This window comes from Anopheles merus, chromosome 3L, assembly GCF_017562075.2.
Source record: "Anopheles merus strain MAF chromosome 3L, AmerM5.1, whole genome shotgun sequence".
In the NCBI taxonomy this organism is placed as follows: Eukaryota; Metazoa; Arthropoda; class Insecta; order Diptera; family Culicidae; genus Anopheles; species Anopheles merus.
Genome location: NC_054085.1, coordinates 25,340,626 through 25,365,716, shown reverse-complemented (window position 1 = coordinate 25,365,716; position 25,091 = coordinate 25,340,626). Strand labels below are relative to the sequence as shown.

Sequence of the window (25,091 nt, the reverse complement as noted above, 5' to 3'; positions counted from 1 at the left end):
TTAAACTAAACAATGCGTTCTGCTGCGGTACGGTAGTGAAAGCTGTGCAATGATTTAAAAATAAGTTTCTTTATTTATCAAGGGTGGCATTAACAGTTACTCTCAATCCCTGATCGGTCACTACTTTATATGTTCAAATTTATCCTCTAATATTGTTTTGATTACCTTTAGAGATCCTCTTGAAGCCGTTTCAACATAAACTGCAAATCATCAACAGGCATGTGAACGTAGAATGTTTAAAATGTAGACAAAGTAACCAGTGAATCTACCGACAACGGATTTCTGCCATCAATTCAATCCTGCAATAGCTTAATTTTCGATCAGTTTAAACGATTACCAAGTAGAGCATTGAACAGTGCATCTGGCTTATATCAATTGCCTTTAGCTGGTGACGTGCTAGGATTTTAAATTCTTTTCCAACTAAACAATGTACAGCTTCGTAATAGGAGAAACATTATCGCAGGTAAGTCGTTGCATCATTCACTGCTAACGTTAGCCCATCTCACAGAGCAACAGAAGATTATCCTATTCAAATGATCGGTGTAGTGTTCTTAGAAATCCTAATTGTTAAATGAGCAGCTCATGTTCGTTACGGATTTGTTTACCAGTCGAATCGAATTTCATGCGCACTAGTTGTGGATGTGCCTCTAAAGCCAACACAATCGAGAACCGTAAATGTGGAACTGCATTGTGCAAGTCGAAACAAGGTTTCAATTGCACAGCCATGGTCCGGTGTTTGCCAGGTCTATGTTCCCGGTTTTCTGACATGGAACGTCCCATTATTGTCGCAACCAAGCTCCCCATGCACCTGATGCCCTTTCACAACCGGTCATCCGCCGTCATTCAAGAAAGCTCTATCTCAGTCGTAGCCGTCCTAGTTCCTGCTTTCATTTATCCACCTACTAGCATCGAGGGAAAATTTGACGTGCATTGTGGAGTAAATTGAATTGAATTGGAAATAAAATATGCAAAACGGTACTCCGGCTTCTGTGAATGCCACCCATAATGGGGACGAAAGGGGCCCATAATGAAACGGGGTAGCAGCTGACTAAATCCGAGACACACAGTTGAATCACGATAATCGAACCCCCCCCCCTCCTTCTTCTGGTTCTGGTTTTGTTGTTGACCAACACGGGCAATTCTTCCCCGTAGAACCTCGGGCCTTAAACAACAGGAATGTGAAGAAACTGAGTACCGGATTTCGGTAGTTTGAAACACACAGCATTTTCATCCCAAAGAAAACAACAACTTCTTGATAAAAACGAAGAGAGAAACAGATGGGAGCAGCCCAGTGCATGTAAACTCAATCATCAACGAGTTGGAACCAGGTGACATCGGAAGTTCTGCAGGGTGGAGGAAAAAGGTAAAATATTTATCAATCAATTTCATTCGAAACGATTCGGGTTCGTTCGTTCGGGTTCGATGGTTTTGCTATACGTCCTCTCCTGCGTATGTGAGGCGAGATAAATGGGTCTAGAGAAAATTCGTTGGAAAATATTATTTTTGCCCCATAGAGAGTAAACTTAATTTGTTGTGGAAAATGGGAATTTTTTTCTCCCATGCAGCTCTGCCTTTGCAGCATATGCTAAATAACTGAACGGAGGGCTCACAACAGCGGAAAATAGTGGAAATGGGGAATGTTTTCAATCTGCTTTTTTAATGTTTTAAAATTTATGCTTTTTCTAGAATTCCGGTTTTTTTGCTTTAAATAGTATTTTAAAACATCCCATCCCAGATATGGTTGGTTAGTCTTTCCAAGAAGCTGAAAATGAAATGCTTTTATTTTCAGGTAAATTCAAACCATTGCTGCATAGCATCGTTGCGAATTGAAACAACTATCGTTTTTTAAACACAAACTGTAATGCTAGTTTTCCTGTAATATTTTTTAACATGAACAGGGCTTATTAAAATCTATCTTTTTGCTATACAATTGGTACCAATTTGCTAAATGGATTTGAGTTTCAGAAGACTATGGGCTCCTTATTTCTAAGGAATCTGATTTAATTGCACCCATTTGATCGGCAATGGATTTGATTTCAACAAATTCCTGGAATTGCTCACGAATCCATAAAGGTCATGGAACTGATCCTGAACCCATACAGGCTCTGGAATATATCCTGACCCCATGCTAATCCTTGAACACACATCGGCCTTTGAAACTAAGGTCTAGAACCCATACCGGTCCTGAAACTAATCCTGAGCTCATAACAGTACGGGAACAGATACTGATCCCATGACGGTCGGATCCCATAATGATCCTGAACCTCTTCCGGTACTAACCCTGAGGACTCTTCTTGAACTCATATCGGTCCTGAAAGCCATATAGACTTTATAACGGTACGGGCACTGATCGTAAAGGTGGGGATTATGGTTTCATATCGGTCTTGGAACAAATATTGACCCCATAGCGATCCTGAAACATATCATAGAGCAAAGAAGTTTGTAAGACGATTTCAAATCAAACCTTTTTGTTCAATGTTTGACGTAACAGACATCATATTATTAAATTGTTCAATGTAATTTATTCAATTGTACAGATAATTGCACCTTGTTTTCACTTGAATATTATGGAATGCCTGTAAAACTATGTAAACTAAAAAACAGAAGAAACAGACTGCATCACTCATTAACTAGCCAGATGTCCGATGTACAATCGCCCCCGGGGTACCTAGAGTCACCGAAAGAGAAACAGTTTACTTTCACTTCAACTTCAAAAACCAATTCTCAATCCCGCTGCTTACCGCATCTCGTGTGGCAACCCGGGACCGTACGGTTCGCCGCCAAAGTCCACCAGGAAATTCTCGTTCAGCCTCATGCCACCGTTCTCGACGTCGATGTCCAGCTGCACGATCGTACCGCCGGCCGCCACCATCTCCGGATAGAACTGCTTGTCCCACGGCGAGAACAGGCTCGAAGACACGTACAGTCGGCGGCCGTCGAGCGATAGCTGTAGCATCTGCGGTCCACCGAGCAGGCGGCGCCCCTTCAAGAACACCGGTGCCGGTGCTTCCTTCAGCTCCGGATCGTTGAGGACGCGTCTCGGCGCGTCGCGCTGGATCGCACCGCCCAGAAACACCTGCCCGGTAAGGCGTGGATTGGCCCGATCGCTGATGTCGTACTGCCGCACGTCACCGTGCCGCCAGTTGCTAAAGTACAGGTAGCGATCGTCCAGCGAGATCAGTATGTCCGTCATCATGCCGCCCATCATTTCGATCTCGCCGTTCTCGCCCTGCACCTTCTTCACCGGCACATCGATCACCTTCTCGGCGGTGTACTCGTCCGAGCCGGGCTTCTGGTAGAAGCGGTACACGTTCGCATAGAACGCGCACCCAACGTAGCCCTGGTTTTCGCGCGGATTGTGCAGGAAGCGTATCTCGAGCGGCGTTAGCCCATCGTCCCCGAGGTCGATCGTTTGGAACAGTTCGCGCTCCTGCCAGCGGTAAAAGTTCAGCCGGCAGCCGTACTGCGTCCGATCGTCACAGTCCGTCGGGTGGTAGCCGCGGCGGAACAGCTTCGGGGCGCCCCACTCCGACGCGACCATCACGTTAAAGTGCGGCTGATACCAGTAATCGTACCCGCAGAGTGCTTTCCGATCACCCCGGGACCAGGTGCCGACCAGCTCAAAGTTTTTGTCGAACTCGACAAAGTCACCCTTCGCATTGCCGTCCGCATCGCCCATGACCGAGATCATGATGTTGCCGTTCGGCAGACAGTGCGTGGTGTGCGGTGCGGTACAGTCCGCACCCTTCAGCACGTCGCCCTCGATCACTTTGGCGAGCTTGGGTGCGCGAGGATCGGTCCCGGTATCGATCACGAAGATGCGGTCCGAGTTCAGGCAGGGCAGTACGAGCCGATCGCGCGTAGGCACTTCCTTGCCGCCTGGGACAAAGTGACAGCTGGAGCAGGTGTTCCAGCCGCTGTGGTGTAGCTCATTGTGCTTGCTATTAGTGTACGTACGGTGGATAACCTGTTTTGGAAGGAGCGGAAGAAAGAGCGTTTAGGGGTTTCTCCTAGACATTGATATAGGTAGTTTCTCACTCACCTGACAGTACGTTGGACTGGCGGGATCAACGTCCACCGTAGCGAGATAGTCACCATGCTCCTCGTCCAGGTTCGGCTGTACGCATACAACGTACAGCAGCTTCTCCACTGGACCATTCCGAACCGCGTCCAGCGGTGTTGCATAACCCGGACCACATTTGCACTCTGACCAAAAGGCAACAAGGCCCGCTTAATTTATCATGTAACAAAAACCTTCCCAATTGATTGCTAAATTAGCTCACCCTTACTTACTTGATTCACTCATGTTGCTACTGCTGTTCCAGACCACCGCACAATAAGACAGGCAGCGAATGCACTTGATAAGGGGGCCTGTTCCTACAGTGGAGCGATAAACGATTGGCCAGCGCGAGACACAACCGTCGTCTTCGGAGATCTATCACACTCCGAGTTTGGTTTGCGATTGCGAGAAAGTGGACGCGGGACAGTTGCTATTAAGTGAGGGAAATTGCATGTCATGCCCGACAAGACCAACTGGGAGAGTGCGATGCGGCTGCTGCTGCTGCTATGGGACGGAAGAGCATCCCACAAATAAACTTGTAAACAACGCGTTAGCGTTAGACCGGTTTGCTCGAGCGTTTGCCGGTGTGTTGGTGTGATCGTGCTCGCGTCGGCGCTTATCTTGCGACGGCGGAACACAGTGATGGGAGTGTGAGTTTGTTCAAAATTATAAGCCACAAAATCAATTTGAGATAAATCTTTTGTATGAACATTTCAAAGAGATATGAGTTGATGGAAAACAGAAGAATTACGTACAAGAGAAGAATTAAAATAGTATTTTTCTTTATTTTTTACTTCAAGCAGTGAAGAGTGATTGTAAAAAAAACATAAAATTTTTGTTGAAATTTTGCTCATCTGCTATCGTTGCGCTCATTGTTTTGACCTTAATACTCGATCTTTTTTTCGTCCACAGACTATGCTTATCCAAATAACTTCTTTCAACTGGATCAGTACTGGATCAGACCAGCAAGGCATTAAACATATTCTCAGAAGTAAATTAAATCACTAATTCTATCACTGATTGAATCACTGAAACTAATTCTTTATCTCAATCCTTAATCTCCACTACAAACCATTAGACAAATTAGTAATTTATATATATATATATACAGCACGGGAACTTTTGGTGTAGACAACAGGACAGTCCCGTTAAATACGGTACGACTGGGGAGTCTACTATGAGAGATTTTTGCTTCCACTGTTGATAACAGCCATTATCTCCTCGAAATATTAATGTTCGATAGCGCTTTTGGAAACCAATCGGCTGGATTTGCATTTTGATAAGGGATGGTAGATTTCGTTGAAGCTATTGTTCAATGTGTACTACAGTATCAGTTCAAGGAGCTGTGTGGATTTTGGAAAAGCATCAGAATCGATTTGGTGTAGAGGTACATTAGTTACAGATATGCGATATGCGTACAGGAAGTGTCTCAGTATTGGTCAGTTCCATGATATTTTAATACCATAATGTCCTTCAATGATGTATGAAATCACACCTTAATGAGCTGCAAAACACTATTCAAGATAAACATAATTTTGGGAAATAAACTATAGCAAATGGACAGTAGAACGATTACTGTAAACACGTGTTTCTCCCTCATCGTTTGCTTGATCGTTTGTTGCTGTTCCTTTGAACTAAACGAATATCAACGACACACCTCCCATGATTGCTGTCAATGATCTGTTGCGACCACGGTGAATCGTAAATCATCTTCAACATCGAGTTTTTCCGCTGCTGTTTTGCACATTCGGCGTCTAATATTGTCTCTCTCTCTCCCCGGGCGCCATATTTACCCCTAGTGCGCTCCGCAATCTACGCATAGGGCACTATTTTTAAACCCGAAACTCGAACAGCGTACGCTAGATGCGCCGGAGGTTAGGGACAGCAACTATAGCACAGGCGAAAAGGGAACCCATCGTCACTATGTGGCGCGTGGCGTAGCGCGTTTGCGTGCGAGCAGTGCACCTCTGCGCTACACAAGGCGGAACGTCACAGCGAGGCAAACGTGCAGCACATCCTTGGCAAAGGTTCACCGCTTTAATGGCGGTGTCTGGCCGAAATCGAAACCTAACGGTTTGGCACAAAACGCAAATAGTCTGCGACTTTATTGTGTCGACAAGCGGCAAGTTCGTTCGTTTGTCTGCATACTGCATCACATGGTAGGATCGTTACGAAATGAAGTTCTGCACCGGTGTGCAGTAATGGATGCACGTTTGGTTGAGGTAGGCCCGCGGTACGATCACGTTTAATGCACATCTGTGCATGCACGTTTGGGCAGTGATAGTTCATTGATCTGCCGGCCGTTTGAGCGAAAGATCAAGCCTATGCTTGTCTGCATGCACTTCTAGCCGCTCAACGGTAAAGTCAATCCAACGATGATATTTTACTGCACTGTATACAGACAAGATCGGTGACCCTTTTAGCGTGATTTCTAGCAGTAGATCGTCCAAGATCTTTGTGTGTTTTAAATAGCCGCAGCTAATTAGGGATCACAACACAATGCCAGGACAAAACAATGCTCTGGCCAGCTGTTGCTCTGTGTTTCAAGTACTTTGCGGCGAAGATCACCTGATCGAACTTGAGCGAGTCTACATTAATCCTGCAAATGGACTATTTGTGGATCATCCAATCGATAGTCCAGAATCGCGTTGCCTACTATGCTAATGTGCAGTACTAATCTGGTCCGTTTATTTTCTCCTTTTGAATGATCTTTACAGCAACTTTACACCACAGGTCAGCGTCGTTTACTTACCCTCAGGGAACCGCGTACGATCGCGGTAAAGGAAATAAATAAATAACCCCCCAGCACTAATTTACGTCCGCTGCCGATTCAGCTCTTTCACTCTCTGCCGGCTTTTCCAGATAAATCATACCGCCGATGGAGCGTGTGTTCATTTCACGCGTGTTGTCTAAATAAACTAATGCTCTAGTTAATGCGTGACTAGAGCAAACGGGCGGCCAAACTTCCTACCCCGTGACACATTTCCGAATGCTTCCGTCAGTGCAACGGTTTCCCAAGTGTGGTTTACGCTTGCGCACTGCCGGGCCAGTTTGTTCATTTTGTAAGATGAATTCGTCGGTTCGTCAAGACGGTTTCTAATGCCAACGAGCGAGATTTGGATTTAGTTGATCTTTGCAAGCCGCCGGGAGGGAAGCGTGTCTCGTGTTTTGGTTGACGTTGGTTCCGATAGATCTGTGACGAAACGTGTACTTTAAACATCTTAATTTTGAAGATTTGTTACAGGAAGATCACAGTGCTCATATCGATTTTTTCACCCAATAACTAAAACCTAAACTGTCGAACCCGGTCGAAATCGTTGCGTGTTAGATCCGATTGTTAAAGATTCTTTTTTTTTTGTGGCTTTTGTTGTACCGCTCGCTGACCCAATGGTTCGTGTGCCAGTGTGGTGAAGATAAAAATACCATTTCCTGGTGCTGACACACTGAACACAGAACTGGGGTAGTAATAGTTCACGTCGGGAGTAATAGAAAAGCCAGTTAGTCGCAGTGATCGTGGGTTTCTGTGAGTAGAAGCATAAAGTGTGAACGGTACAATGCTGGAAGACGAAGATTCCGATCGCATCGAGAAGATCTGCCCTGTTTGCAAGAAGGAGGCGAGCAAGCGATGTTCCCGCTGTGCCATGGTGTATTACTGCTGTGTGGAACATCAGCAGCAGGACTGGAAGGTGCACAAAACCACCTGTCAACCGTTTAAAGTAGGTTCTGTTGCTGGTTTGAAGTTGAAGAGATTCATTTGCTTTTGTTTGGTGATAGTGTAGTGAGAGCACGCACATGTACTTGTTGCTGCAATATGCCACTTTCATTCAGCCACGAGTAACGTTAGTTACTAGTGTGTTGGGATTTATTCGTCTAACTGTTATATTCTGAATCTTCTATTTACGGTCAGATCTTCTCGAACGAGCAGTATGGACGGTTCCTGGTGGCAACGAGAGACATCAAAGCAGGCGAGATCGTACTGAAAGAATCGCCGCTTGTGCACGGACCGGCACAGATCACCGGGCCGGTATGCGTTGGATGTTTGCAGGTGAGTTAGGTTCAGTTTAAAAGTGTTTTATCGCTCTTGAGTTATGTGTTTATTAATGTTTGTTTGTACATCATCTACAACGTTTATGTTTGTTCCTTGTTGAATAATACTGGTTTTCCCTGTAGAGCTCGTTGAATTCTATAATTCACTTGTCATTTGAACTTCTTGTAGTTTAGATGTAGTTCTCATTAAAAATATAACCCATTATTTTGTTCGGAAGAATATGAAGTCCTTTAACCTAATCGATGATATTGTCTCATTATTTCGAACTCTTTCTATTTAACTGCTAAAGTTCAAGAATGTCTGTTTAATTAAATTTGTTTATACATAAATTGAGTAAGAGCCTCAAAAGTTTTTGTTTAATTAGGATGTTTATGTATGAAGAATTTGTATGTGGAGAACCAAAGATTTTCTAGGTATTTTTTCCAAAGTATCCAAAGATATTTTTCGCAAAAAATCTAAGATATTTAAAAAAATATTGCTTAGAATTTTGTAATACAATTCTTTAAGTTATGCAACAGTAAATTAAATTTTTGACATCTTCGTATACTGTTCGTCTTTCATTCTTCTAGGGTTTGGAGGAGAAAAAATACCTAGACTGTGAACGCTGTGGATGGCCAGTCTGTAAACGATCCTGTCAAGACAGCCCCTCGCATCAGGCAGAGTGTAAGTTTACGATCGCACGTGGTAGCAAGGTAAGTTAGGATATGAGAATATATGCTTATAGTTATCTAAAAACATCAAAATGTTCGTCAAAATTGCAGATCTCCATCCAGCACTTCTACGTGCCCCATCCAACCTACCAGTGCTTGATGCCGGTGCGCTGTCTTCTGTTAGCCGAAAGTGATCCGGCCCGATGGGAAACCCTGTTGAAGTTGGAGTCCCACGAAGAAGAGCGGCGCGGCTCGGAACAGTGGCGAAACGATCGCGAAGGCGTAGCAAAGTTGATTCCACGGTAGGCCTGGGTGGTGCTCGGCTCTACGAAACAACAGCCATTAACACCGTACGTTTCTTCTTAGCTTCTTCAAGTGTGAAAACAAATGGGACGAAGATGAGATACTGCGCGTCGTTGGCATCATTCAGGTGAATGGGCACGAGGTACCGATGACGGAGCCGTCGTCCGTTGCGATCTACAACATGGCCTCGATGCTGGAACACTCCTGCCGGCCGAACCTGGCGAAGAGCTTCACGAACCGCGGGGAGGTGGTGATGTGGGCCCCGAACCCCATACGGCGCGGCGACCGGCTAAGCATCTGCTACACTGACGTGCTGTGGACGACGGGCAATCGGTTGGAGCATCTGCAGCAAACGAAGATGTTCCGGTGCGAGTGTGAACGGTGCAGCGATCCGACCGAGTACGAGACGTACTTCAGTGCGGTGCGTTGTTCCGGCTTTCAGAAGGACTCCAAGTGCAAGGGTTACCTGCTGCCGGTGGATAACGCCCAGTGGACCGGCGAGTGGCAGTGTTTGCGATGCTCGAAGGAGGTGTCGGGCGCGACCGTCTGCCAGATACTGGAACGCGCCCGGATGGACCTGGAAGCGATGGAGAAGCATCGGGAGGATCATTGCAACCGGTACATAAAGCACTACTCGAAGTGGCTCACAGCGAACCATCAGTACATGGTGGACGTGAAGATCTCGTTGTCGCAGGTGATCGGTGGCAAAAATCCGGAAGCGATCAAGAAGATTCCGTACGAAAAGCTGATGAACAAGATAAAGATATGTCAGGATTTGATCGCGCTGTTTGAGAAGATTTGCCCGGGTAAGTGAAACACCGACACGTGCCTCTTTTGTTGTGCACGGTGCCTAACTTTAGGCGCTTTTGGAAATTGCAGCCATTGATTAAACAACTTTAACCACTCGTTTTATGATTATTTGTTTCCCTTTCTGCGCAGCGGAAGCTCGTGCCTTTGGAGCAACCCGTTTCGAGCTGCACGCAGCGCTGGCGGAGCTTGGCAGACGCTCCACGGAAGCAAACAATCCGGCAGCAGCAGCGGTACAGCTGGAAGATTCACTGCACAATGCAAACGAGTGCATACGGATGCTGCTGCACGAACCGTCCATGCTGATGGAGAGCAAAATATGTGCTCAGGCGCGTATCAACGCAAACACGCTGAAGGCATTGCTGGGAATTAAGGAGTAAAGTGCGACAGCGCGTTTGGTTCTAAGCTTCAGGGCAGGAAAAGAAAGCGAGTTTTGTGGATGGATGGATGGATATGGATTGCACTTAGAATGATGATACTTAGTAAGTAAAACCACCGCAAGTGATTCCTAGAAAAATAGTCAATATGCACAGTTGAAAAGGTGTGTGAGTGACTGCACACGAAAATAAACGACGGCTAATCTACGTTATACATCATGCGGATGTTGCTATTTAATATACGCTTCGCTTTTGCGAGTTGCTTTTCGAACAGATGAATGAACATTCGAATGCATAGCGATGAATCGACCGACGCTTTCCATTCGATGCTGAGGTAAGGGAATGCTCGATAAATATTTTACATGTACGTACAGGTGCCCGATTCACGGGGGAAATGCAAACATACTGGTGAAATTTATTGAAAGCCCGGCAAGCGCTCTCGTGCATCATTACCGGTTCTAAAGTGCCCTACTTCACCGTGCTTTTGCTAAGCACCGTGCTTCGAAAAAAAAAGAAGGGTGTATTGAATGGCAAGTGTTCAATGAATAAGCAAACGGTGAGGCGGAATCGTTTGATATAGTTGCTTCTATTAAGTGTGGTATGTGCTGTATCACTTTTGAAGCAGTATGTTTGATGTTACTACTGGGGGCCTTCACGATTCTAGTTAGTTTTTTGTATGGAGTTTGACAGTTGGAGGCTGAAATCATGTAAACACTCCATACAAAACCACACAAAAAACTAGCCTGCAATTTTCAGTCTAAATTATTCTAGCCACAAAGCTAGAATTAGATTCGAGTACCTGCTCGAAAACACGGTATTGTTTACATTTATCCCATTCTTCTTCTTGTTTGGCTCAACAACCGATGCCGGTCAAGGCCTGCCAACCCACTTGTGGGGTTGGCTTTCAGTGACTTATTGATCCCCCCATAGCAGGATAGTCAGTCCTACGTATGGCGGCACGGTCTATTTGGGGCTTGAACCCATGACGGGCATGTTGTTAAGGCGTACGAGTTGACGACTGTACCATGAGACCGGCTACATTTATCCCATTATATTATATTATTATATTTTTATTGTTTACATACATATATTTAAAGTGCATTAAAGAGATCAGGTGGTGGAATCTGGAATCAAAGTGTATGTATTCCAGGTGGTCTCATAGCATTTTTTTAAAACCAATTTTGAACATCACTTTTTGACAGAACGAGTGAACACTTTTGATCCAAAGAGCTTTCTGGAGGCTTGACGAATACTCAAAACACTCTTACAATCTTCATTCAGAAGCAGAAGCGATAAAAATCAGCCTTCTAAATTCATACACCTTGGAATAAGCCCACCTTTATATTATACTCACTTAGATAGCTGCTCGAAAACTGTTATACATGCAAACAGCTGAAATCTCTGAACCGGCTGTAATTTCAGCCTACGAAATTCAAACGGAAAGGGCCCCACTGTTAGATACTTACTACCGTTGGATAGTTCTGTACACCAAACAATTACATAGTTGTAGGAAGCATCTGCATCCATAGGTTGGTAGAAGATTTTATCAGAACTCTTCGGCATCAGAAGATCCTAATTTATTAGAGATTTTTTAGTAATAAGTAACACGCAATTTAATACAGGGTCTCCCACGATTTATTGGTTGGTTCCCACCAATTTTTTTCCATATTTTTTGGTGCGTTCCCATGATTTTTTGACCGTTTCCTACAATTTTTTGGTCTAATTTTATTGATATCCAATCGGAAAATACCAATACATCGAACCAAAAAAATCATAGGAACTGACCAATAAATCGTGGGAAACCCTGTAAGTTCAAAATTTAAGCACTATATACACTGCGAAGTTTGCTGATGCAACTGAAGACCTTGACTAGCAAATGCGAGAAAGATTTAATGTCTCAGAAGCGTGTTTCTCTTCATTTAAATTAAATTAGTAAGCAAAGGCAACAAAACCCCTTAAAAGCGTATGAAATACAGTGTGAAAGGTATGTAAGTTAATGCTACTGCATGTATGAATCATTCTGAAGGTACCCTTCTTTGGAAATGTTCTTCCTAATCAAGGTATCAAGCATTGCGCCGTAATGTATGCTATTAGCATCACAAAAGTCCCCTAGTAGAAATTCAGCCGTCAGCACCGATCACAGGTATTATCAATTGATACATTTTACTGCACGCTAATTTCACAGCTCAATAATTCTTTACACCCCAGCAAATACAAGTCTTCCGAAAACCATCTGCCAAAAGCGTGTCGTTTCATGCCAAAAGCGATTAATTAGTATTCGCTATGTTTTCAAAAAAATGTTTGAAGCATTTAATTGCTGCGCTTTGCTTGCTTTGCTTTCCGATCCCGATTTGTCACCGCGAGTTCCGTGCGAGCTCGAAAGATTGGTAACAGATGCTCGCCGCTTATTGCTATCTTTCACACCCGCGTACAGCGAAAGGTGGCACGGGGCCGGCAATCATATCTGTCGACGTGCTGCCGACTAATTTGATTACAATTTCATGGGCGTAAAATTTTAATCAAAACCCATCCCCCGTGTGAGTGAATGAGCTAAGCGCAGTTGTGTCTGTACGTCTGATGCTTGCGCGGAGTGGATGCTTTTAATGGTTACCATATTTTACGCCCTCAAACTTTAATCGAAATAAACATTTTAAAATTAAACCAAGAGAGTGGAGATGCTCCCACAGACATTGTTTTTAATTTTAACCACGTTTGTGATAAGATATGGCCCCGTTTCATATTTCTACGAATGCAACATGTATGCAGTCAAATGAGAGAAACGGTTTGGGATTTGCATCGTTTTTCTACCCTTTGTGTTGGTAGCTATCTTGTCGGAACAAAAAAAAACTGGAGCAAACTCAGCGAGAGAAGGGTGGCCAAAACTTTATTCATTTAAAAAGTATTCAATATTGCTTGCTGCTGCTGCTGCTGTTACCCTTAGCCGCAAGTGTTTCAACTGTGTCGCCGTGATATGTTTTTTTTCTCGTGTTTTCTTTTCCACATGGTCGTATTTATTTTATAACTCAAAAAGTCAAACCTTCCAAAATCAAGACGCCAGCGGAATGGGTCGACTGGAATGGGGCCGGTGGTAAAAACAGTAAGCACACTTTCGGCGAGAGCTTTTGACTTATCAACCGTAACTGGCGAGTGGTTTTATTTGCCGCAGCCAACCGTCTCGCGAGGGTTTGAAGTTTTGGACCCGGGGTTTTTGGCGAGTTTTTAATTAAATCTAATTTATGCATAACCGATTGCAGGCTGTGATTAAGAAAACCGAGCGACCGACCGACCGAGGTGGTGATGGTACGGGTTCGCCGCTGTTCGTAGTCGTTGTGTCGGGTTGGTGCAGGCATTGTAAGACCGTGGCAGCATTGGTTCGGGTTTGTACCACAAAACCTACAGTAAATTGGGTAGTAAAAGAATCATTCGCTAGTTTTATTAATGTAAACTGTGTGTGTGTGTGTGTGTGTGTGTGTGTGTGTGTGTGTGTGTGTGTGTGTGTGTGTGTGTGTGTGTGTGTGTGTGTGTGTGTGTGTGTGTGTGTGTGTTTGTGTGGTTGGCATACTTTTGCCGACAGTCACTCCATCGTTTTAAGTGAATGCAAATCGCTTGAAGAAAGCGCCTAAAGTTATGTAATAAAGCTTGAATGCCGCGCAGCAAACGAATAGTTGCATAAAGTAGTCTAAATTCAGGCGCAACACAGTAAAACGCTTCATCCTAGTGTACCGTCACACGAAGCGATACGAAATGGTATGATAAATTCAAAACACAACAAATAGATTAAACAAATGACGTATACAAACAACTTCACATTACGAGCGCATTTCCCGGCAGTTCAAAGCGAAGCGGACATGAAACGTGATTTTCCAGCGTAAATGGTTTGCATTCACGTCGCTGGCACTGGAAAACCAGCTGGGCAGCACCGTGTCATGGAGAGTATGCAGTGGAGTTTTGTCTTTTTGTTCCTTTTATCTCACCGTTCCCTTCCACTTGTGCCGCGAAATGCATTACGAATTTCACATGAACCTACACGCTCCATGCACGAACAGTGGTGCAAACGTGTGGAAAATAATAATTCAATTTACTGCATACCCTGGGCCGGTGAAGTGCCAACGAGTGCCAGCGAGGGTGGAAAACAAGCAGTTTATCTGTTATATCCTTTGAAGCTGGTACTGCATCGTACGTTGGTAACAATGAGAGTATGGAGTATGCAAAGAATTGCTCGGGCTATGTTTTGTTTTGAAGGATGACTCTATTGGCTAAAAAGGGAGCAAAATAAAAACAAAGCCAAACAAAATATTGTCCATATCGAGCAGGGTAATTGGTGTGGCTCGATTTTTGCAAAGGAAACTATGCAATCATGTGCTTTATTTCAAATATGTTCGCAAGTGACGTAGATAGTAGCGCAACAAGTGTATGTGTAAGTCAAAGATCGCGTTTCTCAGTTCAGTCCAATCCACGTCCAAACCCTCGTTGTGCATAATTTGGAGTTTGTCTAGGTGAATTGGATGGTTCATCTCTTAGATGGGCGTAAATTGATGATTGCAATATATGATTTTAAATCAATATTGGAGTGTTCCTTAGCGCAAAGCTCATACGGACCGTGTCTTCCATACGTAGGACTGACTATCCTGCAATTAGCAATTACTAAGTCATATATATCCAAGCCAGAAACAGTTATCATAAATTAAGTAATAATATTAAAATACACCACATCTCGTTGCACCTGTAAAAACATCACAAGCAAAGAATTGTGCCATCCAGCCACCAGCGGATGGCTGGAAAACTGCTCGAAAAATATTCGACAAACTCTGCTCGATTGGGAAATCGTGATTTTGGTGGCCATTTTTTAGCCGGAATCGTTCCGTGGAAACGTCCCTATTGAAGTATTTGTGTTGAAGTGCGAAAGAAAAATGAAGAATAAATGCCTGAGACATCTAAGTAGTTATAACAATGTATAAATCTATCCTCACACTATATATTAGCGTCATGCAAAGCTTACATAATATGAGCAATCTTGTTAGTCAACAACATGACGTGATTGTCATACAATTGTGAGAAAAGCGAAAGCTGTAAATGTAAATCTACCTAAAAGTCGGTGAAAGTACAAAAATAAAACTCAAGAGTGCGTTCCAGTAAAAGCAGTGCTAGACAAACCAATTCAATCCGCTTCCCAGCAGACGTAGAACATACTGGACGGCTGCTTGCTGAGAGTTAACGTGAAAGGTTTCGGTCGTAGTAGGTAAGTGGTGCACGCTGGTAAGATAGCTAACTTTTCCATCATATCAACTAGGTGTGGGGTTGTGCTGTCGGACCACCGGTGCTTTCGATAGGTCAGCCGAGAGTGGGCAGCCGGACCGGTCCGAAAACGAAAAACCCACAAACTCTTCCCACACCCCGATCGCTCCGGAACGACATTATTGCAGTTTGTGGTGGTGAAAGGTATGCACTTCCGGGACGATTGCTGACGGTCGTTTTGCTTCCCAAGCGGAAGCCGGCGTCCGAGGCGGGTAGATTGAGTAGAGTTGCAAACTAAACACGGTCCCACAAGTGTCTTGTGCCTGCCAGCAGCACGGGAAGACGTCGAGATAGAAGAAGAAGAAGAAGAAGCAGGGCTATGTACTCGACTCGACACACCGACACGAAACCCGGCACCATTTCTAACACCCTGTAATCCGAGTGTTATTCCCTGGTTATTATTGGAAAGAATATTGAAATAGGTCCTTACCGCAGGCGGCCGACTACTGCCCAGATGGGAATATAATGTACCGAACTGCTCTCTCTCTCTCTCTCTCTCTCTTTTTCTTTTCCCCTTTCTCTCTCTCTCTCTCTCTCTCTCTCGCTTTGTATCGTCCTTGCTTGTACTGTCATGTTCATTTATCGTTCCGTACCCGTAGATTGCATACATAAACAGAGCACCGGAGATTGGGGAATGGTCCGGCACAATGCGAACGAAAGACAGCTGCGCAACAACGCAGACACAAATATACACTCTCTATTTGCTCGTTGTTTACTCTGCTGTGGCCGACAGTGCCGGTTCAGTGCGATATACGTTGCCCGGTCTCCGTACACAGCCGGGGAGAGCATCTTTCAGTCGAATGATATGACAACCGAGCTCAAATATTTGACCAATCATCCGTACTGCCGGTAAGTACAGCATAATGTGTGTGCGGGGGAAGGAATGAATCGGTCGGTCAGTTTTATGGGTCACCAGCAAGGAAAATTATCTACTGTAATGTGGTCTTTCTCGGGATGATAATTGTAAAATAATGAAGCATTGTGGAGTAATACGGCATGTGGTTCGTCTTGTGTTTTTTCTTGTTTTGTTAGCTTTTGATAAGCACCAGAATTAATGCTAAATGTTTAATATTAGTTTTTTTTAATTTATTGTTATATTCTGTACCCAATTATTATATAATTTAAATTATAATAATATAATTTAATTTTCAAAATTATTAAAAAGTAACATTTCGTTGAGTTGCATACTTCCCGGCGTAATTGTTTTTAAGGGATGCGCCTAAAGGTATGCTACATGTACAACAAGTTTACAATTATTTAACGAAAATCTGCCAAGAAGCTATTTATAAAACTTAAATGTCGATGAATTGACGTTTGGCCAGTTCTTTAAGAATCTAAAATTACATTAGTTTAGTTAGTTAGAAAACTTTGAAAAAAAAAATAGCTTTCGAAATGAACATAACAGCTCATTCATAGAATGTACGGTTCCAGCAGAACAAACACTATCAAGCTTTATACGTCTTAACTTGGATGTAAAGGTTCAATGTTAATCATTCCTTCACTGTTTCTACTTTCCTTCCTGGTCAGCAGTTTATTGTTCACCCCATCCGCCAAAGTGAATAAATCGTCGACATGTGTTGCCATTGCTTTCGGCTTAGCTGCCCCGGGCACAGGCTATCCCATCACATGTTCGCATTATTACGTGAGTGGTGCCGGATCGAACGAGTGGTAAAGATAGGCTGTTCGGAACGTTTGAAATTTAGCTGACGTGGAAAGAAACACTCGAAACGAGCACACGCGAGCTGTGGATTTGCTTTATCTGCAAAATTGGTTCAGCTGTAGATGTCATTGAAAAGAAGGAGAGAGAGAGAGTCGAAAAAGATGTGATTTAATTAAATGAATCATCGAAAAAGGGAAGATTGAATGTGACAGTGACATGTGAAAAAATAGTGTTGATTAATACAGGATTTTGCTGCGCAAACCTATCCAAGAAGCGCCTAAATGTAGGCAATAGAACTGAATCGGATGGATTTTTATATTTGTGGAATCGTTTATACATTCTCCACCATTGCCACAATACAACATATATTAACACAAATTTTAATGTTGTTTTACTATACTTAAAAACAACATCCAATAGAATAACAACAAACCAGCTGAAAGCCACTCTCATAGCTACACTATGATTAGAGTTGGCAGGGGTTGATTTGCATCGCGATTGCATTTACATTTATTCTGTCCCGGAAATGTTGTTTTCATCGCTACCTTGAAACCTACACCTATCGTCGAATCGAAACTAAACCAACTATAGCGATGCACAAATTAGCATAATTGAGCAACCTTACTGCACCTTGTATATCTTGCAGTATTTCCAGTTGCCATGAAACCAGTTACTATGATACTGTCTGCGCCGTCAGTGTACCTATAAGCGGCGATTTCTTAGCAGGAAGTCACGAAGTAACTCCGGAAGCTTGGTGAACAGTGCAACGAGCACGCTTGCATGATGTAACGAGATCTATGTGTAGGCGAAGATCGAATTGGCAGGGATGCGTACTGTGCGACCACGAACCTAGGGGCGCCGGTGGGCTTTGCTGGGTATGAAATTTAATGATGCGTAAAGCTTACACATGAAGATAGAATGGCCGGCTTAAGCTTTGCATAGCGAGATTGATATCTTGCAAGGTGGCAGTAAATCTTGGTCGGATCGGAACCGAATGCTTGAAGGTGTAAAGCGTTGAGGAATTGGAAGGTAGAATGGCGGCAGAATTAATATTGCAATGTGCAGGACCAGCGTTGTCAAACTCAACACGTGCTGAAGCTTAAGTAATGTGGTGTGACATTACTGAGAATTTAAAATATGTAAAAAGTATAAAACAGGATTTGTCTCACAATTTTTTTAAAGAAATTCTCACATGGCAGCCTCACAGCCTTGTGTATGTGATTGTTGTTGGATATGGAATTGTATTTTTTTTAACAGAAATTTCTCTTTTTTTCTACTGCGTTGATGTATGAGTTTCAATATTATAAAAAGGAGCAAATTGGAAACCCTAAAAGATTTACATGAGTCGAATATTTTTTTGGGTCACAGCGTATTGTCCCTGAACTGGATGTTTGACATCTCTGGTGTAGGAAATGCAAGGCTTGTTATTTGAAAGCTTGAAGGGCACTAGGCGTCTCCATTGATTACGAGAACTTTGGTAAAGCATTGCACTGAATATGATGCTTTGAAATGATTATAAATTGCTTTTGAATGGAAATTTCCAACTGCTTATTTATGTCGTAAATAGTCTAATATGACTTTTAATTACCTAAATTGCAGCACAAAAATGCAAATTTTCAAAAGCTTAGCAAGGACGATAAGAAGCAAAAACGGCACTATTTGATTCATATATTTTAAACATAAGATCTTTACGCCAAAACCGAATAAGAAAAATTAATCAAATAAAATCAAAACCGACCATAGCCGACAGCACAGACGTACACTTCACCTACCCGGGAACAGCGGACTGAAATTCGATAATTCTTCCAGTCCCTTTATTTCGTTTTGCCCTATTCACCGTGCTCAATCAGTCATAAGCGTATGTAGAAGGTAAATTGTCCAAGCTGGTGTGCAAGGCTGCTCGGTCCTTTGCACTAGCGAGATTCTTCACAGGAAGAAGCGCCTGCTGAAACGACCGGGTGTGTCTGCCGCATCTGTCCGCCGAACTCGGTCACTGTGCAATATAGGATCACGCGGTACTTTGTGGGCCAGTTCCATTTGCCAGTGCACTGTACTGCTAATGCTGCTGCTGCTACTTCTGCCATTGCTGCGTTGCTGGTCCCGTTTGGTGGTCCCCGCATGCAAGACGGGTGTGATAAGCGCGTGAGCCTGAACAGGGGAACAGTACAGGGCCGGACCGTAATGAATTCGTAATTGAAAAGTGAAGCGGAAAGATTGCAATTTAACACTGGCCGATGGCAATACTTGCAAGATCTTTGTTCGGGCCGGTCGTGTGCGTGTGGGCGGTGGGCTCAGGACTCGGTGGTGATTTGAAATACCCTCTGTCAGCGTATGTTCTGGCGTGGTTGTGATTTTCTTCCCTCATCATGTTTCGCTCGCTGCTTCACGTTTGGTGTGCGATGCAATCGGGTGAAATTTTGAACGAACGTACCAGATTCAATGCAGAGGCTGGTGCAGTTTTGCAATATTGTGTTTTGTCATTTCTGCATTGGGTATAGCGTGAGATCAATGAATGTCTGTGGAAGAGGGAAAGAAATATGTTTTTCGACTCGAACAGTCACTTGCTCAAGCTCAATCGAAGAGAAACGGGAGTTGTCTACATACAACGGTTACTTTAATTTATTCCATAAAGGTGCTGCTCAGTAAAGCAAATCACCATTTTATGTCATTTTTGACGTCCGCTTCAATTGTTTCTGCTTGAATTGAGTTTAAGAAAGTGATAGTGATAGTATTATTATAACGATAAAACATAATTTAAAAATGCATAAACATTCCATTATTTACTACATGTTCAAACGCCTCAAGGTATGCAATGCAGAACAACGCTGTTAACATCCAAAAAGAACTGCTAAAAGTCAAAAGCATTTTTTTTACTGTATCATGCGTTAAAATGTATAGAAAATCCTATAAACTTCATCATCCCTCCACACATATACAGGGATAAAACGATACCGAGCTGTGATCGAAACCGAAACTATCGGATATCGAAACCGAAGCGAAATAGTTGCAGTAGGTCAAAACTTTGCACATTGCATTTACATTTCCAGCGCACGGGCAACTCCATGTCCGGCAGGTTCCAGTTTCATCTGGCAATTTTTCATTTCGACACTAGGACTTTCGGTTTGGTCCGGAAAGTATGCAGCGTAAGCTTCATGGTGCAAAAGTTGAGTGGTAGTTCGTTGATTTTCGATCCACGGTTGTTTGGTGCATAGCTGCAGGGGGTGTGAAGCTGGTTTTACGATATCGAAAAGCCTGCGCGTTGGTGTATTTAAAATAATTCGTAAAATAATGGAAAGTAAATTAAAAATATTGGCATGATGAACCTCTCAACCCTAACAACAGTAAGTGAACTTTGATTTTAAACTTCGCCTAAATGTAGATGACATCGTTAAACAAACATGTCTCTAAACGCCGTAAAGTATGCAGTAAATTATCTACATGCTTTTATTCAAAAATACTGCTCATGTTATTTGCCCCTAATAGTCCGCATTTATTTGCCACGATTCTGGCAATGTTTGCGAACCACTGCAGTACAAACCATCTTGCAAAAATACGACCGTGAGAGCTGAAAATGAAACTTCAATCAATGCCCCTTCAGTGCCCGACCGTATCGAAACGCGTATATCGATAGTCGATGGTTGTTGAGCAAGTTGTTGAAAAAGTTGTTATAGTTTGGACAGTGCAAAGTTTCATCGTGCCGCGTCTACCTTCTCCCCGCTGGCACTTACAGTCAGGTGATCCGCTCTTTGTCTCTCTCTCTCTGCTGTGGTAGAACAAATACATTCGTTCTCCTTGCTGCAGCAAGTGAAAGCAACGTTGGATGTAAACATGAGGAATGTTTTTTTGCTCTCTCTCTCTCCTGAATAATTTTTGCTGTTCCAGCAGCAATCTCAGGAGAACGCAATTGACCAGCCAGGGAGCGTTGCATTTGTGACGTGACGAACCGACAGGTGACGGGGTGTACCGTTGTCTAATGACTTCGGGTTCCGTCTTTTGCTGGTAGCCAGAGCTATACGTGTACGTGTGCTTCTCTGGCGGTGGTGTATGCACATGTGCTTTCCGTGTTGCAACCCTCGGAACCTTTCCCTCACAGCTGCAGTATTATTGACCCAACCCAACGGATACGGATCCCTGTTTTGGCTGAGTTTGGGGTTTTGTAAGTGAGAGCTGGTTCCGGTAAGCTAAATGCAAATATTTTCCAAACTGCAATCAGCAGCGCATCAGCAGTAGAATCTCTTTGGGGGTGGGTTGCATGGGTTTTGTTTGCCTAAAGGCTAAATAGCAGGCAGCCGGTATCGTCGTCATCGTCCCGTAACCGACATTTGCAGGAAAAACCTTCCACCGTCTGCCGGCTTCCATCCTTACCGGGGGATATCCGATTGGCTAAAAACACGGCAGCTTTCAGTGGTGGACATACATGCTTCCGGATATTTCCGAATAAAGTTTTGGGGGGAATGGGGAGTGCAGGTAATTTCGGAAGGTTAGGAGCAGGAGGAACTTCCTTATACGGACCCTTCTTCCTGCCGTGGGGCGGTGTATAATCGCATTAATTAGGATTTTGCAAACTAACTAATGCAAACGATCCCATCATCGACATCAGGGCTCGTCTCAAAGTTCAAGCGAGTGTCTGTGCCGTCCCAGTGGTGTGTGCTGTCTTGGCAGTACCGAATGCAGTCACACATGCAACCCGCAGCTGTTCCTTCATATTCTTCACTGTCGGAGCTTTTCTAATTGGAGCCGAGCCGAGGAGAAGATCGAGTTTTTCTTTCCATTCCAACAGACAAACATACACACACATACACACACATTGAAGACAAACGGGTGGCAATTATAGTGGTCTGGCATTGGATTTCCTTATCGTTTCGATTGGATCCTAGGGCCTACCTGGGCTTACGTTGATGATGACCAGCAATATCAGGAGAATATTTGGTGTTGCTTTCGAAGAGGAAGGATTGCCAATGCAAACGCTCAAATTGGTGCCACCCGGCAATGATGTGGCAGCAGCAAATTGATCTTGAAAATTAGTTTCATGAGGGTATGGTAAGTCTAAAGAGAGAGCAGACAGAGATTATATCTGGAACGGAGTATTGAAAAATCAATCAATAATAACGATTTGTTATGGGTTGTATTTATAGTTTCATCCATTTACGTATGCATGTAGCTAATTTGAATTCTATTTTGTTTGACAGGAATGAAGAAGTAGATTACATTCGTCTCTGTTTAATACTATTAAATAATTTTACATTTTTACCTCATTCATTACGATTTTCATTCAAAAGCTGCTTCCAGTAGCGTCTCAAACGGATACTTTGCAGCAGTTTGTGGGCGTTGTATAAGCCTGTTTCAGTATCTACAATTTCTTGACATTATTAGACAACAATTAGAGCATCGAAAGAATGCACGGTTCCAAATGGCCGTCAACCCTGAGCAACTTGAGGCTCCAAAGGAAGCTGAAAATGAAGACAAGACACAATCGCTGCGTTAGCTTGGCCGGAAGATCGATGCCACCCGTCAAACATTGAAATAAATACCTGGGAAACATGGTCAAACATATTCGGAAGCAGTAATCGTGTCCACAGACTTCGCAGTGGCAAGCAATGACGCCAAAACTTAATACGATTATTTCAAGCTGAATTTCGACATGACATCATACTACGCGAATAGGTCCAACATCCCTCATCTGCGTCAAATCAAAATGTCTTCGTCCGTCGTGGTGAATAACTGACGAAAGGCAGCTCGCAGGGTCGTAGATTTATTTCTGCAAGAAAGCCTTAATAATACTCTTTCAAAGGATGTTCATGGAAAGAAATTATCTCTCTTAGTTTTTTTTTCAACAGCCATTTGAAAAAAGTTACTTTTTTAAATGCAAAGGTTTGTAACGAAAGAGTTCACATGGACCAAAATCTCTTTAGTATACCAGTCAGCCAGCAAAGTGTAATGCAATAATTTGACAATGTTTTTTCTTGATTGAAATTACCATTTTGTTTTATAGTTTTTTTAAAATTATTTTAGTTATTATAATATACTTTCTAGAAAATGTCATGTTTTGCTGATATTCTCAATATTTGCATTTTACTATTAACAGTCCTCATTTTTATATGATTACATTATTTGTGTACATTTTTACACAACAACTTCAATTCACCAACTAGTGTGTTTCAATAAAGTATTTCTATTTGTCTCTTTTATCCCCTTCAAATCACTTCTGCTTAATTGCAATGCCCATCTCCAAACGAACTTAATAACATTTTCGCTCGTTCAAAGTAATAAACCAAGCGAAGGCAGTGAATCAAACGGAACGTACCGCTTTCCGAACGTTGCGCCCTGTCACAAACGCTATCAGTAGAATTAAAGCCCAAATCGAACCACTGCGCGTCTGCCTGCTCCGTCCAATCAATGGAGTCAGCTGTAGGAGTTGGCTTGCGGTTTGGCTTTATGCAATATTTCACCTTAATATCATGGCACAAATCAAGGGATTATATCCTCGCTCACAACCCTCTAGTTTCTTGCATCCCACGTCCCACGAGCCAAAACGAACGCTAGCAGGAGAGAGACGCGAGCGAAAGATAATATAGATGAAGCGAAAAAACACCTCAATCAAACGCCGCCCAATTCGCTGGCCCGCAAACCAGCACAGCGTCTGGCCGTAGCGTTCGATCGCAGTAGCTCATTTTCGTTCGCAGCGCCCATTACCGGGGAAGGATTCATCAGCTTTCTGTTGCGGCAAAAGGCGGCATTTAGTAGCGGGACGGGAGTCGGCGGGACGAGAGCCCGTAAAGCGGAATTGATCTTTTCATTTTAGAGTCCAGCGGGCCCGCTCACCATCGCCCCCGGGGATGGGGTTGATGGATTTTTGGCCCAAGAAGGAAATGTTTCTCGCTATTGAATCGAGCTGGAAATGGGTGTGGGATGGGGAGAGCCCACCATGAGTTGCCCAGCGCGAACCGGAGCAAGTGGGAAATTTATCTTCTATTTTTCTGCGGCTTCCGTCACGCTCACGGTGCTGCGGGAAAAGTTTTCGTAGGTTTTTCAGTTTGCTTTTTTTTACTTGTGAAATGAAAATGTGTAAGCGCAACAAAAAGAAAACGGAAAAGTAAAGTGCTTTCGAAGTACATTTTTCAGAAGGATGTTCACCACAGCTGGCCCACACCGATGCGGGGGGAGATGAACACATGAGCGGTGACAAGGGTTGGGGTTTGATTTTTAGTGCAATAAGCGAAGCAAATGCACCATGAGTAGGGTGAAAGCTTTCAAGATTGCTTAGAGCTAGGATGGGGCTAAGGTTGGCGGTAAAATGGGTAGGCCGAAAACAGATCTCGATGCACGGTTCCGTATGCTGTTTTCGTTTCGAGAACGGTTTCTACAGACAGCAAGAGTGAAAAAATAAAAAACTACTTGTAAAAAGTGTATTGTTGCTACACTGATTGCATACTTGTAGGCGCATATATTGATCAGATTTTAAGAATTAAATGTACTTTAAAATTTGAAGTATATCAATAATTACTTGTAGTGCAGTTTATTTAAAGCGCTATTTAAATTGAAAACAAATCTGACAGAGAAGTATAACCTATGCAGAGCCGATCCAAATATAGATCTACTAGTTGAATTATACCATCAATTACTTGTCGGTGCGAGGGTGGCTTCCTATCAGGCAGAAAAGCAAAACTAGAACACAAGCAATCCCCGGAGCGGACATGAAGCAAACCAACAGCTCTTCCCTTTATATTCCTCGCACCCTTTGCAGGCGTATTTAGCAACCACCGTAGGAAACAAACAGTTCCAGGTCACCCACATCCACATTGTGTCAGGCTCGGGCAGTTGCAAAACGCGTCAGTCGAGCATTCGCTCGGGCAGGCCTTTGATGAGCCGAGTTTACCCACAAACCGGCTTG

The 25,091-nt window shown here is 43.4% G+C and overlaps 2 protein-coding genes across 3 annotated transcripts; one reads left to right on the top strand and one right to left on the bottom strand.

Annotated features, from left to right (window-relative positions):
* Positions 1 to 286: 286 nt before the first annotated feature.
* Positions 287 to 10,483, top strand: LOC121599812 (SET domain-containing protein SmydA-8). Of its 2 annotated transcripts, none has more exons than XM_041927897.1 (6): positions 287 to 463; positions 7,968 to 8,105; positions 8,678 to 8,800; positions 8,870 to 9,060; positions 9,125 to 9,867; positions 10,001 to 10,483. In XM_041927897.1, the coding sequence occupies exons 1-6, from the start codon at positions 428 to 430 to the stop codon at positions 10,246 to 10,248; spliced, it is 1,479 nt and encodes a 492-aa protein (XP_041783831.1). In that variant the 5' UTR covers positions 287 to 427; the 3' UTR covers positions 10,249 to 10,483. The 2 variants fall into 2 exon arrangements, with proteins under 2 accessions (XP_041783831.1, XP_041783830.1); XM_041927896.1 differs by lacking the exon at positions 287 to 463 and adding an exon at positions 7,545 to 7,776.
* LOC121599814 (methanethiol oxidase) lies at positions 1,760 to 4,607 on the bottom strand. The gene is made up of 4 exons (XM_041927898.1): positions 4,294 to 4,607; positions 4,043 to 4,206; positions 2,742 to 3,967; positions 1,760 to 2,668 (listed from the first exon to the last, which is right to left on the bottom strand). The coding sequence occupies exons 1-4, from the start codon at positions 4,304 to 4,306 to the stop codon at positions 2,620 to 2,622; spliced, it is 1,452 nt and encodes a 483-aa protein (XP_041783832.1). The 5' UTR covers positions 4,307 to 4,607; the 3' UTR covers positions 1,760 to 2,619.
* Positions 10,484 to 25,091: the final 14,608 nt, after the last annotated feature.

Excerpts from the sequence above, each read along its gene's own strand:
- LOC121599814 (XM_041927898.1), bottom strand. Across the intron at positions 3,968-4,042 it reads CCAGTCCAACGTACTGTCAG|GTTATCCACCGTACGTACAC; the intron begins GTGAGTGAGAAA and ends CTTCCAAAACAG. Across the intron at positions 2,669-2,741 it reads GGGTTGCCACACGAGATGCG|GTACCCCGGGGGCGATTGTA; the intron begins GTAAGCAGCGGG and ends CGGTGACTCTAG.
- LOC121599812 (XM_041927896.1), top strand. The coding sequence starts at position 7,615 with ATGCTGGAAGACGAAGATTCCGATCGCATCGAGAAGATCTGCCCTGTT. Across the intron at positions 8,801-8,869 it reads CGATCGCACGTGGTAGCAAG|ATCTCCATCCAGCACTTCTA; the intron begins GTAAGTTAGGAT and ends TCAAAATTGCAG. Across the intron at positions 9,061-9,124 it reads GTAGCAAAGTTGATTCCACG|CTTCTTCAAGTGTGAAAACA; the intron begins GTAGGCCTGGGT and ends GTTTCTTCTTAG.